The 19,183-nt window shown below is 39.2% G+C and overlaps 1 protein-coding gene across 5 annotated transcripts in view; it reads left to right on the top strand.

Annotated features, from left to right (window-relative positions):
• Nucleotides 1–19,183, top strand: part of LDLRAD4 (low density lipoprotein receptor class A domain containing 4) — a 456,291-nt gene that overhangs the window by 161,231 nt on the left and 275,877 nt on the right. For all 5 annotated transcript variants that reach the window (XM_054985110.1, XM_054985105.1, XM_054985106.1 and 2 more), the window contains one exon: nt 3,976–4,441. In XM_054985110.1, the coding sequence (XP_054841085.1) occupies nt 4,402–4,441 (40 nt within the window). In that variant the 5' untranslated portion in view covers nt 3,976–4,401. The remainder of the gene's footprint in view (nt 1–3,975; nt 4,442–19,183) is intronic.

The following is a 19,183-nucleotide window of genomic DNA, read 5'->3' as shown; positions in this document are numbered from 1 at the left end:
AGTGGGCTTAGACTGGGGTAAGTCTTCTTAGGATTGCACTGTTAGCCAGTTCTACTAACAATGCCAGTGCAATATTGCAGTAACACTGTTGGACCTGAACTGAAGTTTTCTTTAGGTCATACTGACTCCAACATTTTTGGATTCCAAACGTATTTTGGAAAATGCCTTGTGAAGAGTGTCTTTGTGTCTGCATAGAACTACGGAATATTGCTTAGTCTGTCCAATTCTCTGGAGGGGTTCCTCCCAGCTGTGCACTTGCTTTCCCTACCATCTAACCAGTAGGCATTTCCTTATATGCTAGTTATTATGAACAAAACAGATATACTTATAGAAGAGAGAGCAGGAGTATAATTTACTGTGAAAAAGGTGACATTTATTAGTCTTCCCTTCTATAAAAAGATAGAAATAGCTGTTATTACTTTTACAAGAATTGGTATGGGAGCCATGGAAGAAGCAAAGTATTTTAGAGTCACAAAAAGACAAAGGTCATCCTAAGAAGCTGTGAGCAGCTGCTAACGGATGCCCCAGTTTTAAACACATCAGTAAAGCATTGTGCGTGTGCGTGTGTGTGTGTGTGTGTGTGTGAGAGAGAGAGAGAGAGAGAGATGAGCCAGACTGTGGTAGTGTCAATGGAACATCTTGTTTCTACATCACTGCTTGGATCAGGGTAACAGGCAGCTTTTGGGAAGGTTGCTCACCTGCCTTTTGGCTGTGCTGGAGGCTGTTACAACATTGTCCTTCTGTTAATATTTTAGAAAACTTTATCTCCTTCCATCAAATATGTTTGAAAACAGCTAGTGGGCCCAAGCTATCTATGCTCTTTCTTTTTTTCTTTCTCTGTTCTGTCTACAGAAGGCCTAGGATGAGCATCTGCTTTGCTTTTGTTGTGCTTCACAGTGTGCGCTTTATAATCTTTGCTTTTACTTGTGCCAAAGGAGTCTGAAATAATCTTTCCTCCAGCTTTCAAACTTTGGCAAAATTAAATAATTCTTGCTTGGCGTTTTTGTTCTCAAGACAGAAGCACATTTTTCTAAAGCATGTAGAAGAGGCATGTTGTTTATCTTTAATCTGTTCCCAAATGGTGCTAAGAAACCGGCCCAGACCTAGTCTAGTGCAAAGGATATTCTGTTTCCAGAAGGGAAAGGTGATTTCTGCTTCTGCTTCCTTGAGGGCAAAGGACCTTCTTCTAATGGAAAGTAAGCTGGAAAAGTCCTCTCCCCTTCATAATGATCACTTGTTTCTGTTTCAGATTGCGTAGTGGCAGGAAAACATTATTGAATTATTGTTGGTTGAGAAGGCAGATGCTCACAGTGCTCTAGATGCTCACAGATGCTCTAGACCCATGGTCTAGAGCAGAGGTCACCAACTATGTTGATTCTGTGGGCGCTTCACCACCACAAAATGGCTGCCATTGGAGGGAGAGTTCACCTATGATTGTGGGGGGACAGCTGTTTCCAAATGGGTGCTCCTTGCAGACCCAGGGTGATGCCTCCTGAGACTCTCTGAAGCTCTTCCTACACCACTGAGGTGGAGAAAAGCTGGATTCGATGATTTCCTGGAGATTTGGGGGTGGTGCTTGAGGAAAGTAGAGGTTGGGGAGGGAGTAGGGATGCCAGCTCAGCTGGAAGGCCAGGGGGAGGAGGCAGGCTGGGAGCCCCAAAGCATACAGCGAAATGGTGCATGCGCACACTCTGTAGGTCCTCTGGTGACATCACTTCCAGAGGAAACCAGAAGTGATGGCATCTCTTTTGGGCCAAATCAAAGACATTGTGTTGGGGTTGATGTCGTTCCAAAGAGCTGCCATTGCTTCAACTGGAAGTAATGTCATCAGAGGGGCTCCATATTGCACACAAATTATGCACAAATTGGGGCCTTCTACTCCCCCCATCCTCTAGTTTCCAGGTAAGGTGGCTGGCAACTCTAGGAGGGAGAAGAGGAAGCTAAGTGGACATGTGATATCATAGAGTGCAATTTCCAAACCTGTCATTGCCTTTAGAGGAAGTAGTCTGGATCAATATATTTTACAAATTAATTAAAGTAGCAAATGAATTTGCTATATTAAAAAGCATCCCATTTTCTAAGAGGCTGTGATATGATCATTGAGAAAATATCCTCACAACACAAGTGCTACCTTAAGAAAAGACATGAAAACTTTGTGCAGCAAATGGGAAATGGGAATTTGTCACATAGCAACTGTTCAGAGAAGTCCACATCCTCCCATTCAAGGATTATATTCTAACTCAGTTATTTGGCCAGAACATGTAGTGTTCTGATGCCCAGTTCTTCTCTCATAGTTTTTGCAATCAAGAACAGTAATTTCTATTCCATGTGGCATTTCTCTTAGTTAGGCCTGTTAATATGGTCTGATTTCACATGGGTTCGATGTCGTTGGGAAGTGTGATTTTCTTTTTCTGCTTCTCCACAGCATTGTGGTGGGGTAAATCCCAGGTTTTCCCTAACTTTTCTTCAGTCTTTCCTAAATCTGGTTCAGTGTGAAGTTTAAAGATTGCAGCAAAACCTAGACAGCTCCTGTGTGGATGTGATTTTCCCTGGCCCGCCCACATGGCAGCCATTTTCCCTGCCCCTGTCCCCACAGCAGTCATTTTCCCCTGTGTGGAAAGCAGCATGTCTCTGCTTTGTTGGAAAACTTCCACACATAACTGTTCTGTTTCCAAGCATGACACATGGGGCTCCTGAGACTTTCCCTTTTAAGCTTAAATACAGAAAAACCTCCTTTGATCCGACTTAAAGAGGAAACAGAATGCTGGCTGCAGGCAATGCCTCATGTGAAAGCTCTGCCCACAGCCAATCTGGAAGGAAGGGTGGTGCTTACTACAGCCTTCAAAATGGCAGCTCTTAGTTCCAGTATTTCCCCCAACATTTTAGACCTTTGCCAGGGTTATTTTTTAAAAACTACTCAGCCACTGGTCAGCTGTTGGGAAAAGGGCTTCTGGGCCATGGTGAGTGTGCACTTCTATCTCACTTGCTTTTTTCACTCCTTGAACAGCTTTTCCTGCCCTCATGTGGAACCAGACTTAAGTTCTTATATTTTCTGCTCTGATGTTTGTCATATTATGCCCATGTGTTAGTTTCTCTCAGTGCACCACTGCCTCCTGGTTTTTCTGCCTCCTGATTCCCCAAATAAATTTATAAACCCTAAGTGGATTATAAGGGTCCACCAGGTTAATCCATCTGGCCAAGGTCTTTCACTAAATGCCACGTGGCCCTAGGCTCATGCCCTCAGTCATGCCTGTGCTATCAATGCCTACAGCTGGAGAGAGAGGAACACTCCTATGTGTCCTATCAGCATGCCAGAGAGGCTCTAAAATGTTCAATTAACTATGCCCTCTGAGTTACAAAAGGCAATTTTTCCTTTTTGATATGGCTACTGTTTGTCAGTCTAGGAACAAAGTATTTCAGATATAATGAAGAATAACAGAGATTAGCAGCAGAGATAATATACTGGACAGGTTACATCCCTATGGCAATCAATATACAGATAACAATTTTGCAAATCTAGCTATAAAATCATCAAGAAATCTTGGAGTATTAGTAGTAGTTAGCTTCCTGGAGAGCCCACTAAAATGGTAATGATGAGACCTGATAAAATGATAATTATAGGTTAGACTTGAGGCTTTGAGTGTTTTCTCTTTGCCTTTTTAATTGCAATCTTGTTACTGTGCTGCTGCCCCCCAACTTTATTAAATATGGCTTTTGAAATGTAAATCATATAATGTTCAGAGATAAATATTAACATCTTCACTACTCCATGTCTTTGCGCTTCAAAGAGTTGTGTAGTCATACTTTGCAGCTCAGCAAAATTGTAGTATCTTCCTTCTAAAGACCTTCTTTTAATGTGTATACTCAGTCCCTTTTAAAGGGGGCATGTGTGTGTGTGTATGTTATTTTCCAAATGTTGTGAATCAGGGTATAAATCAACAAGAAACATAATCTCTTCTTTTTTAAATTTCTCAGTTTGCCCGAGAGCTCAAAGAACACTGAACACAAGGGAAGACCAACAGTGGCTGAATTTGAAACAAGCAATCAAGCAAAAGGCAATGATGCTGTCTGAACATAGAATTAGAACTAGATTTTGAAAGAAAAATAATATCTGTGTGGAATGACTTATTTCCTTTACATGGACACCATGGCGACGGTTCTCTGGAAGGACGGCTGAGGCACCAGATCTGCATTGCTATTTGAGCTCAACACATATCCCTTTTACCTAGGACTCAAAGGACCTGGTAACAGGTGGCAATTGGTAGATGTCAAATGCTGGATTGTGGGGAAGAAATGGATATTGCAAACTAAAATGGAAGTAACTTGACAGCTTCAAGCCTAGAAGTTGCATTAGGAAAGGACAGCTTAAGACTGGATCACAAGCTTTACTGGGAGAGCAGTATGCAGGAAGCTGGCTTTCAGGCCACAAATGCTTTCACAGGTAAGGATTTTGCTATGATTTCTTTTAAAAAATTATGTTTCACTTGGAAATAAATATAGTTCTCTTCTCCCTTCAAAATTGGTGTCATGGACATACCCAGCAGAGGGCATGATACTCTCATACTGAGCAGTCATTTCTCTTCCACCAATGAAGTCTTTAGTACTTGAAATCTCTGTGTCTCACCAGTTGAGGACACACTCTTTCCCCCCATGCTAGAATATATTTACATGTCAGTGCTAGAGGCTAAGGGATTCCTTCCCTTGCTCAGCAAAGTTATAGTTGGAAGTTGGAACCATCCCTTCAGGCCTTCTGGAAAAAATTAAAGACACGCTTTTTCTGGAGGGCCTTGGTTGCTGTTGTCTTCTGCTGTTTTCATAGATGGAGCTTACGTGCTGGTGGATTGATGCCTTGTTTTTATTCCTGTTGTTATGTAACATATTTTCCTACTTTTGTTGTAAGTCCAATTGAGTATTTTTAAATAAAAAGAATATAAGGCTGATATAAATGTGGTGCTTTTAGGAAAGAGGAACTCTTCCATGTGACGTGACAGGCACCCAGAAACTCATTTAAAGTGGCCTCTCAGCTATTAGGTGTAATGTTAGCATGCCAGAAATCTGTAGCCTGGGCAGGCATTGTATCGGCATGCTAACATTGTATAAGTGGAACAATTACATGTGTATTATCCCATTTTATTTGAAATGCTGGGGAAGTGCAAAGGCAAATGAGCACATTTCTTTTGCTTGCCAGCATCATGTTCAAATTGAGCCTAAGTTTCCAAATAAGCACATTCTTATGAGACTCTTCTGTACTTCAGTGCAATGAGAATCAGGTGAGAATGCTATGTTTGTGAATTCTCAATCATATTGCCCTTTAAATTATGCAGTGGTATGAAGAAGGGCAGGTTCAGATGGAAAAAGTTTTTTTATTAAGTAGTTTGCTGGCGGTTGTGGAAGAAAATGGGACAGGGGGAAGAAAAGCTAATGTTATGATCAGTCGCCCAACCATTTTTGTTCACTGGGAGCTCCAGAATATCGCTGGAAAACCGGCCTCTCCAATTCACCAAAACTTGTGCAGGTTTTTTTTAACACATTGGCATTGAAGACTGCAATCCGTTGCTTATACGATTAATAATTCTACTTAAATCCATTTGAGAGCTGCAGAAGATGTGGATTGTGGAGTATGTGTCTTCTGAAGAGGTGCCCAAATGTTGTCTATTACAGTTTGCAGCCTTTATTTTCTTTGGTTGGCCAGAAGAGCCTGGGAAACTATGAGCAATAGCATGCGGTGACCCTCTGGATGCCAATGGAGGCCACTTGGAAAAACATGGGTTATACAATGTGACTTGTAGGCTCAGACAAAAATTCTTCATATGTGGGCTGAACTTGGCAGATAGGTTTCTGTTCTTTAGATTCTGATTTTTTTTTCATATCCACAAGAGAAGCTTAATGTGGTTTGCTTTTCTGTTTGTATGGTTCAGGGCTTTTGGGAACCCTACAATAAAAGGAAATTAATATCATTCAGGGTTACATTCTTTTCTTCACAGCTTGTTCTGGTGAAATTCTAGAAGACATCATTTTTCAAAAGGAACTCAAGATCCATTTCTTTAACTAGTTAAGAACAAATAGAAATGGGGTTTAAAATTCATCTAGAATTTTGTTATATAAAACATACTGACAATACAAATCTTGGTGCATTTTTGACTGTTACATAACAGGTAAGTATTAGAGGTCGTCCACACAGCATTTATTTCCTGGGGTTTTCTCATTGCCTCTTTACAGAAATACCAAGGAGTGCATTTAGAACCTTAAAAATATTTATTCTAACAGTTGTGGACAAATTTAAACTGTGCTCACACAGTCATACTGCAATTCTACTTTTATGGCTATAAAGTGATCTTTATTTATCTACAGAAATTTACTAACAGTGGGATCCAAAAGTGCTTGATTTCAGTTGGATTGTATCTAATCCATTTTTGGGGGTTTTCAACTTTGGCTTGGGAAATCCTGGAATATTTGGGGGAGGAGCAGAAATTGGGGAGAGAGCTCAATGTAGGGATCTGATTCCTCTGGTGGGGATGGGGGATCCCCTGCCCTCACTCTTTGCCCCCTGGCTCACCTGGCCAGCAGGGGAAGAGAGATAGGAATGGGTCCAAGAGCTTCCAAGCTCTGCCAGGTTGTCCTCAGTGAAACCCACAACAACTTAAGATTTAGTAAATATTTATTCCTTCAAGTCAAATGATGACATTTTCATCATCTGGACACATGGGAAAAAAACACTGGTGGAATTTCACCAGGCCTTCAACAGCTTCCACTCCACCATCAACCATGAATCAATCCACACAGAAAGTACATTTTCTAGAAATCACTGTACAAATACATGACAGATGGTTAAGACCAGCCTTATACCAGAAACGTACCAATTGACAAACATATCTATGTGCCTCCAGTCACCATCCTAAACACACCAAACAATTCATTGTCTACAGCCAAGTTCTGCATTACAACGACATTTGTTCCAATCCCTCTAACAGATTCTCACCTGCAGGATCTGCAACAGATATTTTTGGAATTACAATACTGATGTAGTAAAGAAACAGATCGACAAAGCCAGAATGATAGCAAAGGATAACCTGCTACAAGACAGGCCCAAATGAAACAACAATAGAACACTACTGCTGGTCACATACAGCTTTCAGCTCATACCAGTTTAACTCAACATTATCAATGACTTGCAATCTATGCTGGACAATTATACTCTTTTCGCACAAGCATTGGGAGGCAAACCTTTTCTTGCCCGCAGACAGCCTCCTAACCTTAAACGGCTTCTTACTCATAATAATATACTTTTCAGCACTGATATGGACCATGGAACTAGGGCCTGCAATAAACTAAGATACCAAGTCCGTCCCTATATTTACTCTGTCAGCATGATCACTGGACCTAATAATGTTACATATACCATTTCATAGTCATTCACTTGTTCATCTTCCAATGTTATATATGCTAACAAGTGTCAGCAGTGCCCTTCCACAGGTCAGACGTCTCTATGCAAAAGAAAAAATCTTATGTCAGAAATCACAACACTCAAAAACCTGTGGGAGAACTTTTTAATCTTACAGGACATTCCATTGCTGACCTAAAAGTGATTGTCCTCAAATGGAGAAACTTCAAGGGGAAATTACAATGTGAGATTGCTGAAATTGAGTTTATTTATAAATTCAGAACAATGTCTCCCCAGGCTGAATACAGATTTAGGATTCTTATCTCATTACAGGTGCTAATTTCTAATCTAATCAAGCTGCATTGTAGCATTGTGCCTTGACATCCTGACATCTTCCTTCGCTGTACCCCTCCCATCTAATCAAGCTGCATTGTACCTTTGCATCCTGATACCCTTCCTTGTAACACCTCGCTCACCTTTTGGATGGGATATAGAGGCTCAGGGATCTCCATTCCTACTAGTATCTGAAGAAGGGAGCTTTCACTCTCAAAAGCTTATACCCTGAAAATTTTGTTAGTTTCTAAGGTGCCACTGAACTCAAATCCTTCTGTTCTAGTGCAGACCAGTGTGGCTACCCACCTAAAACTTTCCAGTTGTAAGGCACTTATAGTTCAGCAACAATGGAACAAGAAAGTAGGCAAACAAAATGGCACCAACAAACACTCCCTTTGAAAGTTACTTCTTAGTGCACTTTCCAATAGGATTGCTAGTTCCCCTAGCTGCTGCCCACCCACCACTCTCCAGGTTGGTAAGGGGGAGATGTGGGAAGGCTGGATGGAGCATGCAGCAACATTACACACATGTGCTCCGCAGGTCTTCTGATGATGTCACTTCTGGTTCAAACTGAAAATACAATATTTTTGGCCATTTCCTACGGAATTGGTGCACTGGGACCTTGTCACTAGGGATGTGCGATTTTTTATATCCAGTTTAAAAATATACCTGAAAAATATCTGTTTGGTATTATTTATATCTGTTTTATTCAGGTATATTTGGATGAACTAGTATACAATTCCAAATTATCTAAATATATTTGGTGTTGGTTCTGCTGCCCAGTGGAGAGCACACGCAAGAGAGAAAAACCAGTGCTCCCCACCCAGCATTCCCTCTGTTTGAAAGTAGCAACCCTGTTTTCAAACAGTTACCTCACCCTGCCAGCAATTTCTGAATCTGCTTTCTTGACTTTAATGCACGTTCAGGAATTGCTCTTGCAAACACAATTCCCAGCCTGTCAGGGTCCAAGGTTAGCGTATCACTGGCAGTTTTCTCTCTTGTCTTTCACTTCTTTTAAATTAAAGTCTTTAGTTTGCTAATCCCTATTTAGGCACTCCTATGTATCATCCTATATTTTTGACAGTCTTTTGTAGAAAACTTGTCTTAGTATTTTCACAGCTTTTATATTAGAAAATATTCTTTCTTGTTTTCAGTGGTTTAAACTTTATACTGAGTTTTAGTTTTGCATCCCAAAGAAATTTGTTTAGAACGCCACGATGAAAGTGATATTTCACAGGGGCATTTCTCAGTATGTCATGTATGCCAGCATTCATGCCCTTGTTGTATTCTGCATCCATGCCATTGTTGTGTTATATGCCATTATTGTGTTCTGCAAGCATCCATGCCATTGTTGTATTCTGCATTTTATACTAAGAGTGATATAAGCATCTATGCCATCATTGTGTTGTGCATCTTACACTACAGCTTAAACTCATACTGATATAATGCCAAATTTTAATACTGTATCTTATGCATTGTAGAAAAGTCATCTGAAGGTGTCTAGACTGCTAATACTAATTTCTAGAGGAGCAAGTGGCCTCTTTGTTATCTCTAAGAAATATGCGCTTTCACTTCTGAGTGGCCATGGGCTGAAGCTGCAGCTGTGTACTGAAATGTATCTTTTCACAGGAGGGAATGATTCCACTCTATACTATATCTAGACTAAATTGCTTTGTCTCCATATCAGAAGCTACTGTTTGCATCTACTCCACCCTCCCCTCTCCACCTATATATATCTGACCAGTTTCTTCTTGCCCTCCATGCATCTGACGAAGAGAACTGTGATTCTCGAAAGCTTATGCTACAATAAAGTTGGTTAGTCTTAAAGGTGCTACTGGACTCTTTGATTTTGTTCCCATGTAACTTTTTCGGTTTTCGCGCCTGAATGCAAAGGGGCGGGAGAACATCCCCCTATATCAGTAGTCCTATTGTTTGAATAATTACTTCTGCCAACTTCTACCTATGAGTGCATACGTGAACTGATTAGGTCTCTAAATAAAGTTTCTTCAACCACTGCACCTGCTTGCTTGCTGTGAGGGACTTGGGGATCTAACTGCCAGGGACTGACACCCTAGGACTGACGCAGATTTCTCACATTAAATAACTAGTTTTGTGATGATACCGCTGAAGAGGAAAAAAATCATGATATAGCATGAAATAATTATATCTGATTCTAATTTGTTCTGTTAGACATATTTTCTTAGGTTCCATAGCATAGTTTTAATCCATTATTCATTATTTATATATAAAACAGAGATCCATCTATCTTAATCCATTTTTATACCAAGATGTTTTGCACTAGCACATGGTTACAGCGAAATTCTGTAAACCCTTGTTACTAGACCTTCATTTCTCTCCCCCTGTGTTCCTCCATGGCAGCTTTACTCATCTGAACAGGGTCTCCTGCAGGTGGCAAAATCAACAGCTGCCCATACACGTGCATTCTCTGTAGTGGCCTCTACCCTGTGGAATGGCTTGCCTGAGGAAGTCAGGAGAGCCCCCACTCTCTTGGCTTTTTGCAAACGATGCAAAACTGAATTGTTCAAAAGAGTTTTTTAACTCAAATAGGAGGGCTGTATTGTAGAGAGGAGGTTTCAGATGCTTCACTAACGAGTTAGGGACTATAGACTTCATCACTATGTTGCCTTATATCCGATCTGTTGCTTTAAGCATGTGTTCCTGTGTGCTACCTGTGCTTCATGTATGATCCTACTGGGCAGTTCTATGTTGTCTAATGTCAACATAATGCTTATGCTGTGTTTCAACATTTCTTCAACTCTGTATTGGATTCTTTACAAACTTGTACTTATTTACCATATGGCATTGTTTATGGAAATGTCCTTGATATTGATTGTACTAAGCTCTCACTATGTAATCCGCCTTGAGTCTCAGTGAGAATGGCAGACTACAATTAATTAATTTCTAGATGTCTCCAAGAAAAACTTGGTAAGATCCCTCTTAGGTATATTTTAATAGGCATGCTGAAAACTTAAGCATGAACACAATTGGCAGAGAAACTTAACTTGATTGAACTTCCTTGTTTACATTTGAGGCAATTTCCTGCTTGAATTACCTAAATTATTTTTGTCAACATTTATCTCAAGTACCTGCATAGTAGCTGCTAGTGCTGCAGGACCATGCAGTGGCTTGATAATAAGTAACAAATAAGTTGCAACTTATGGCTGCTTTTGCACTTGCACAATTCACAAATTAACTCTTATTTATTTCTGGAGAAGAGGCACATTTACCTTGTCAAGGATGGAGTCATACTTAGTCACTTAATACATCTTTTAAATGATCAGCAATTAATACAGTGCCTGCTTTTTGTGCCTGTGTAGTCAGCGACATCTATTTATGATCACAAGAATGGATCACAGGCACCCAAAGGCACACAGACACATCTAAGTATTAAATCACAACTCAGAAATCTTAAATGGATCCCCCTCCTTTTCTTTTGGCAGTGGTTATGGTGGGGTTCAACTGTGGAAAAGTAGTTTAATTTATTTATACACAACCAAACAGTTCAGTAATTTGTCTGTGCCTCTGATTGCAACTGGTGAGCAGGATGCAAGTTAACCAGCAGATGATCAAATATTCCTAGATTTTAGCTGCAAAGTAGGAATGATTAAACTGCTTTTGAGCAATTCAAATCAGGTTTCTGAAGACCGAAGAAATTTGTACAGTGCATATATAATGGAAAATCAGTAGAGACTTACTATTTTCCAGAATAGCATCCCTTTCTTTTCTATCATTCATATTAAGATATTTACAACTTGTAAATGTTTTATATGAAATGTTTTAAATGTTTTAATGTTGTTATCCGCCCTGAGCCTGCTTGCAGGGAGGGCGAAATATAAATACGATAAAATAATAAATAAATAAAATAATACATATCCACTACCCATTTTGCATATTTCAAAAAAGTGATGTTAAATTAATGTGTGAGTGGGAACATACCCAGCTAGCAGTGCTTGGAAATGCTCAAAGAAGCTTTTTATATAAGGGCAGGGACGCAGTGGCACAGAGATGATTTTAGTAACCACGGTTTTACAACCTACAGGTCCCTGCAGGTTATTGCTCTGAAAATTTTGGGCCTGTCTTTATGAGGAAGGATCTAGCTATAGTTCAAGAGAGGTTAAGAGAGCAATTGAGAAGATTGTTATCTTTGTTATTCTTAACCATGTAAGTGTTTTGACATTTGTCATTTCTGGGGGATTCCATATGTTACTTCCTCCACAGAACCTAGGACTGGTGCTGAGCCTGAAAGTACAATAAGAAGTATCTCAAAGATTCTTGGTTCCTGTTACAGAGGATTAGAGCTTTCATAACTGGCCTGATGCAATAGTGACTCTGCCACCTGTACTGATTCTGCTAGTTTTTTGGGAATCAAATTTTTTGTTGTGGTTCTGGCAGACTGATCTGGTGTACTGCATTCTGACTTGGGACTTGAAAGATCAGTCCATTGGGACTTCCGGTTTGGGATCCATGGAGGTCTAACGCAGCTCTTAAAGCTGAGCTGTCCGGACTGCTGTTTTGAGGGCTGGAGGGGCTGAAATTGCCCGCAGCCAACTGCTCTCAGGCGGAGAGCAGGCTTAGTACGCTCAAGAACCTCAGGGCGTGTTGATCTCGGGCGAGGGGGGGTCCTGCGCAACGGACTCTCTCCCGACCCTTGAGGTCCCACCCGAAGACAGGTTTTGCCAAGATCTCTGCAGTAGCTCCGGAGCCAATGCGGTTGGCATAAGACCTACATGCCCAAGCTTCAACAGGGATAAGAAGAATTGAAGGGAATTGGAGATTGAAACAGTGATTACAACCCGCGAAAGCGTTTAAGAAGGTAAAGATCACTATCTCTTGAAACGGGACAGATTATTCAAAGTAAAGAAACATTAAAGTAGATTGGAAAACTGCAACAGATTGATTAGAAGGAGGGGAAGTTCCGGCAAGAACTGTATTAAAAAAGGAACTAAGTAAAACGAAGTTATTAAGGAAATTGGACAATTGTTTTACATACCTGTGGTAACAAAGAGATAGCAGGCTGTGAGAAAGTTTTACCATCGCGAGAATTGCTGTGAGAGGCCGGGAAACAGGAAGTACATAACAGTGATAGAGTTGCTGGAGAGGAGCGGCCCTTTCTGGACTACAGGAAGAAGGGAATCACCATTTTTGAAAGGGGAAGAGTCGCGGCTTCAGCGGAAGAGGAAGTAGGCCATATTGGATTACAAATAAAAGGGAATAACCATAGAGGAACCATAGAGAAAAGACGACCGACATTTTGGACTCTTTAATTGACTTTTTTGGAATAAGACCAGGACATTTAAACTAAGAGAATATTAAGTTAAACGCCATGGAGCTAAGGAAGCGAGCGGACTCGTGGGAGCGAGGCAAAGCAAGCCCCACGATGTTGAAAAAAGAGTGGCAAGCGGCGATAGAGAACTTGGACAAAAAACTCTCAGAAGGGATTAAGGAGCTTAAGGACATGATACCCGAGCTGGCGAAAGAGTTTAAAGAGACACTTAAGAATGAACTGGCAGAAGTGAAAAAAGGTATGGAAACGATACAAAATGATTTGCAAGTGACACAACAAAGAGTCAATGTAGTAGAAAATGCGGTGGAGACTTTAGCAGATACGCAACGAACTGAGATGAGGGTGATGAGGGGTAGAATGGCAGTTGCGGAGAGTAAACACATGGAGAAGCAGCTGAGGTTTTGTGGCTTGCTGGAAGTGGAAGGAAAGACGGCCCAAGAACAGATCACTGAGGTGTTGGCTGAGTACCTGGGGAAGGAGGAGGAGGAAACTGTGGCTACCCTAGATGTGGTGTACAGAATAAATTCAAGATTTGTGACCCAGAGGAAATTACCAAGAGACGTGATTGTGCAGTTCACGACTAGAAATATAAGAGAAATGATTGTGAGCAAGCAATTTCAAGACCCATTGGAGGTTGATGGCAAGACGGTTATTATTATGAAGGAGTTACCCAGATCGGTGCTGCTAGACCGGAAAAAATACAAAACTTTAGTCCAGATCCTGAAGGACATGAAAATAAGGTATAGATGGGAAATGCCTGAAGGAATGTCCTTTGAATTTGGCGGAGTGAAAAAGCACATCAGATCTGAACTAGAAATGGAAAAGTTCATTAGGGACAATGAAAAGGACTTACCAACAACAAGGCTATGAATATGGAGTGTAAAGTTTTATCTTGGAATGTAAATGGACTTAATTCACCCAACAAGAGAAAAAACATTTTCCACTGGCTATTAAAACAAAAATGTGATATTGTGTGTTTACAAGAAACCCATATTAGAAAGCAGGATGTAAAATATTTAAAATTGAACAAATTGGGCAATGATTTTGTAGCGGCCTCAACAAAGAAAAAAAGGGAGTGGTACTGTATATAAAAGAGGAGCTACAGCCAAAATTAGTGTTGAGAGATGTGGAAGCCAGATTTTTAGCAGTGGAATGTATATGGAATTTAAAGAAAGTGTTGGTGATTGGAATCTATGCACCTAATGGAGCAAAAGAAAGCTTCTTTGAGGACTTGAGGAAGCAATTAGATGAACTTTCTTATGATCAGATAATTCTTGCTGGGGACTTTAATGGAGTTACTAATTTGGATTAGGATAAGAAATCAGCAACTGTACAAAAGAAAAGAGGATTACTACCAAAGACTTTTTTTGTATTAATGCAACAAGAAACTTTGGAGGATGTATGGAGAAGACAGAACCCTAAACGCAGACAATATACGTTTTTCTCGGCGAGACACTCTACATTATCACGAATTGACATGATCTGGGCCTCAAAGGACTTAGCGCTTTGGACCAAGGATGTGGAAATAATGCCCATGGTAGGCTCAGATCACAATCCAATTATGTGGAGGTTTGGAAAAAGAACTAAAAGGAGAGGATGGAGAATAAATGAGGATCTGTTACAAGAGGGAGAAAATATGGAGACGTTGAGAAGGGAGACTAAGTTCTTCATACAGCACAACATGAATGGAGAAGTACCAACCAATAAGGTATGGGATACTTATAAGGCAGTAATCAGAGGCATATTAATGGACTTAAATGGAAGAGCCAGGAAAAAAAGAGAAGAGAAGAGACAGGAGATTATGGAGAAAATAAAAGCCAAAGAGATACATTTAAAGAAAAGACCAGGGAAAAAGAAGATATATCAGGATATTAGAATCCTTCAAGAGCAGTTGACGGCAATGAACAATAAAGAACTGGAATGGAACCTTAAGAGAATGAATTAAAAGTCGTTTGAGGGCGCAAATAAACCTGGGAAATATTTGGCGTGGCAACTGAAGAAGAGAAAGGAGAAGAGGATAATAAATAAAATATGTGATGACAATAAAGTACTCCTGGAACAGACTGCTATTAGCAGAGCCTTTTACAAATTTTATGCAAAGTTGTACAATAAAAAAGAAGTGAATAAAAACTCAATAGCAAGATATTTGGAGAAAATGAAACTCCCAGTAATTTCGGAAGGATGGAGAGAGAAACTGAATAGTGAAGTGACGGAAGAAGAGTTAAGAAAGGCAATTCAGTCAACAAATTTGGGAAAGGCGCCAGGACCTGATGGACTGACAGCTAAATTTTATAAGGTAATGGTTAATGAACTGGTGCCATTCCTAAAAGAAGTGATCAATGGAGTTTTGAGGGACCAAAGAACTCCAGATACTTGGAATGAAGCTAATATATCATTGATCCCTAAAGAGGGACAAGACCTGACTAATGTTAAAAATTACAGACCTATTTCGTTACTGAATAATGACTATAAAATCTTTGCGAAAATATTGGCGGAAAGAGTAAAGGGATGGATGTCCGAATTTATTGCGGAGGAACAAGCTGGTTTTTTACCAAATAGACAAATCAAAGATAATTTAAGGACAGTTATAAATGCTATTGAATACTATGATAAGCGTTGTGACAAGGAGGTTGGATTCTTCTTCGTGGATGCTGAAAAGGCATTTGATAATTTGAACTGGGACTTTATGTTTGCCACCATGGAACAGCTACAGATGGGGGAAAGATTCATAAGAGCAGTGAAAGAAATTTACAGGGACCAGAGTGCAGCAATTGTGGTGAATGACGAGGTGACTAAGAAACTGATTATAGGCAAAGGTACAAGACAAGGTTGCCCGTTGTCTCCACTGTTGTTTATTTTGGTTCTGGAAATACTGATGATACAGATTCGAGAAGACGATGCAATCCGTGGAATAAAAATAAAAGAGTTTTCCTATAAGGTCAGAGCATTTGCGGATGACATAATGTTAATTGTGGAAGACCCAATTGAGAATATGTCAGAGGTAATAGAGAAAATTAAGGAGTTTGGAGATTTGGCAGGATTCTATGTAAATAAAAAGAAGTCAAAGATACTATGTAAAAATATGACTAAACAAAAACAACAGCAATTAATGGAGATAATAGACTGTGAAGTAACAAATAAGGTGAAATATCTGGGAATTGAATTGACTGCAAAGAACATAGATTTATTCAAGAATAATTATGAGAAACTGTGGACTCAGATAGAGCGAGATTTGATTAAATGGAATAGACTGAATTTGTCATGGTTGGGAAGAATTGCAGTACTTAAGATGAATGTGTTGCCAAGAGTGATGTTTCTGTTACAAACAATACCAATTATTCGGGACTCTAAGCAATTTGAAAAATGGCAGAGGAAAATATCAGACTTTGTCTGGGCAGGCAAGAAGCCTCGAGTTAAAATGAAAGTACTGCAGGACTCAAAGGAGAGAGGTGGAATGCAGCTGCCCAACCTAAGACTCTACCATGATGCAATTTGTTTAGTGTGGTTGAAAGACTGGATGGAGTTGAAAAACCGCAAACAACTGGCCTTAGAGGGATATAAAAAAATATTTGGATGGCACACATATCTGTGGTATGACAAAGTAAAAGCAGATTCTATATTTCTACACCATTATATTTGGAGAAGCCTCTTTACAATTTGGAAGAAGTATAAAAATTACCTACAGGATGGAATTCCCTCCTGGGTGGTTCCATACGAAGCACTAGATCCGAGAGCTGTCGACAATGAACAACAGTGTTTAATGTATAAGGAGATAACGCAAATAGAATTTTCTAAACTAAGAATTAAGACGCAGGAGGAGTTGTCTCCAAGTTATGATTGGTTTCAATATAGACAGATTAGAGATCTTTATAATTCAGACTGTGTGAAGGGAGGGATAAGAATGGAGAATTCGGAATTAGAGGAGGTAATTTTGCAAGAGGATAAAAAGGAAATCTCTAAGACTTATAAAGTGTTGTTAAAATGGTTTACAGAAGACGAGACAGTCAAAGTTCAAATGGTGAAGTGGGCAATAAATTTTAACAAAGAAATAACAATGGAGGTGTGGGAATACTTGTGGAAAAATACGTTGAAGATTACGACATGCACCAACATTAAAGAGAACGTCTATAAAATGATTTATCATTGGTATTTGACACCAAAGAAAATTGCGTTAGGGAATCCGAACATGTCTAATAAATGCTGGAAGTGCAAAAAGCATGAAGGATCTTTGTATCACATGTGGTGGACTAGCTAAGCAGTACTGGGGGGAAATAATAGAAGTAATAAGTGAGATTTTACAATTTCAAGTTAATAAAAACCCAGAACTGCTGTTACTGAACTTGGGAATGGAAGATATTCCAGCACAATATAGGACATTGTTATTTTATATGACAACAGCGGCTAGACTTTTATATGCGCAAAAATGGAAAGTACAAGAAGTGCCAACTATTGAGGATTGGATTTATAAATTGCTGTACATGGCGGAAATGGACAAAATGACAAGGAAACTGAGAGATCTCGATCCAGGACAGTTTAACACGGATTGGGAGAAGCTGAAACATTATCTGGGGAAAAAATGGGAGGTTGGAGGAGAACTGTGGCAGTTTGAAAATTACTGAAATACAATAAAAGAAGAGAGAAGTGACTTTACCGGGGGGAGGGAATTTAAACAAGGAGTTCTAAGCAATTATTTTACTTGATTACCACATATAGTAGTAAATAATAGAGGTGTTATTATAAGAATTATAAGGATATAAGTTAACTAAATATATTTCTGGCTGATAACTGTTTTAAAAAAGGGAAAGAAGTATACAGTAACATATAGATTATAAGTTAAATTGATTGACATATATTGAATGTATACAGCGGTATAGAAACATTTAGAAGTATGTGGAGTATGGGTCAAATTGGTTGACCCATATTGACGTGATTAAGTAAGAGAATAGTAAATGGATAAAATGTTATATTATTAAAGAATATATGCTAGAAATGTAATAGTTAGTCTTATAAGGTAAAAGGGGAAGGGAATAAAGGTAGTACTGTGTTATAACATAATATACAAGCTTAGAAGAGAATGAAAGTAGGTTTAATAGTATAAAGTAAGTTTGAAATAAGAAAAAAGATAGACAAGGGGTTGGAAAACTGTTGGAAGTCAACAAAAGGGGGGGAAGGGAGGGGGTTAGAATTGAAATTATTTAAAGGGAAATGATTGTATGGAATATTTACACAATCTCTAATCCAATAAAAATTTTTTTTTTAAAAAAAAAAGAAAGATCAGTCCATTGGTTGTGAGCAAATAGTGCAATTGTTTAATGCTGTCTGCTACTGGTGACTTCAACAGACCTGTAGACTTCCTGATTCTGCTGGAACTATTAGCTCCTCTGTCAACACTTAACAAAACGGTATAAAAAGGTCTCTTTTGGCTACCACACTACTGTCATTTTGATTGCTAGATAGTGATCCCTGGTTATTGTGTAACTAGCTGTATCCACATGTTGCTGGATATTGTGCTGCTGTTGCGCTACAGGAAATATTTGCAACTGGATTTTCCTGTGTGGATGAGACGATCCTGTTGCAAATGACTGCTTTAGTGCACTGATAAAATAATATCAAACCAATTCTGGATGCAGCCTAGGTTACTTTCCAAATTAAAATGATAATTCTTTGTGTTATCCTGGCTCTTATGAGTAACCAGTTGCTCCAAAAGCTGGATTGATTAGGGTTCCTGCTGAAATTCAAGATGATAGACTTCAGAATACAGGATTTGACTTGAGTGACAGCTCTGTTTGCTGAAAGAGAAAATGAATGATGGCATGTAACATCCACCAAGTTTGCATTTGGAACTAATTTCTGCTTGTAAAATGTATAGTTTTTTCTTTAATTATTGCCTTGGACAATGCAACTAAGACTCTGAACCAAGCTTTGTTTAACAAAAGCTCAAGAATTTTTGACTGCTGTATGTATCTTGTGAGACAGGTATGGAGAGGATGCTTTAATGGTTGGATTAGTTAATATTATTTTATTTGAGACTGTGAATATGGTTTTAGTGCATAGTGTTAGCCATTCTTTTATTGGCTTTAGTTAATATCTGGTAAAATAATTAACAATGGTAAACTGTTATCTTAAAACAGAAGTTATCCATAGCAGTATTAATAAAGGAATTT

Source organism: Eublepharis macularius, chromosome 7 (assembly GCF_028583425.1).
Source record: "Eublepharis macularius isolate TG4126 chromosome 7, MPM_Emac_v1.0, whole genome shotgun sequence".
Taxonomy (NCBI): Eukaryota; Metazoa; Chordata; class Lepidosauria; order Squamata; family Eublepharidae; genus Eublepharis; species Eublepharis macularius.
Note: the sequence above shows the minus strand (reverse complement) of the source record. Positions and strands in the feature narration are given on the sequence as shown.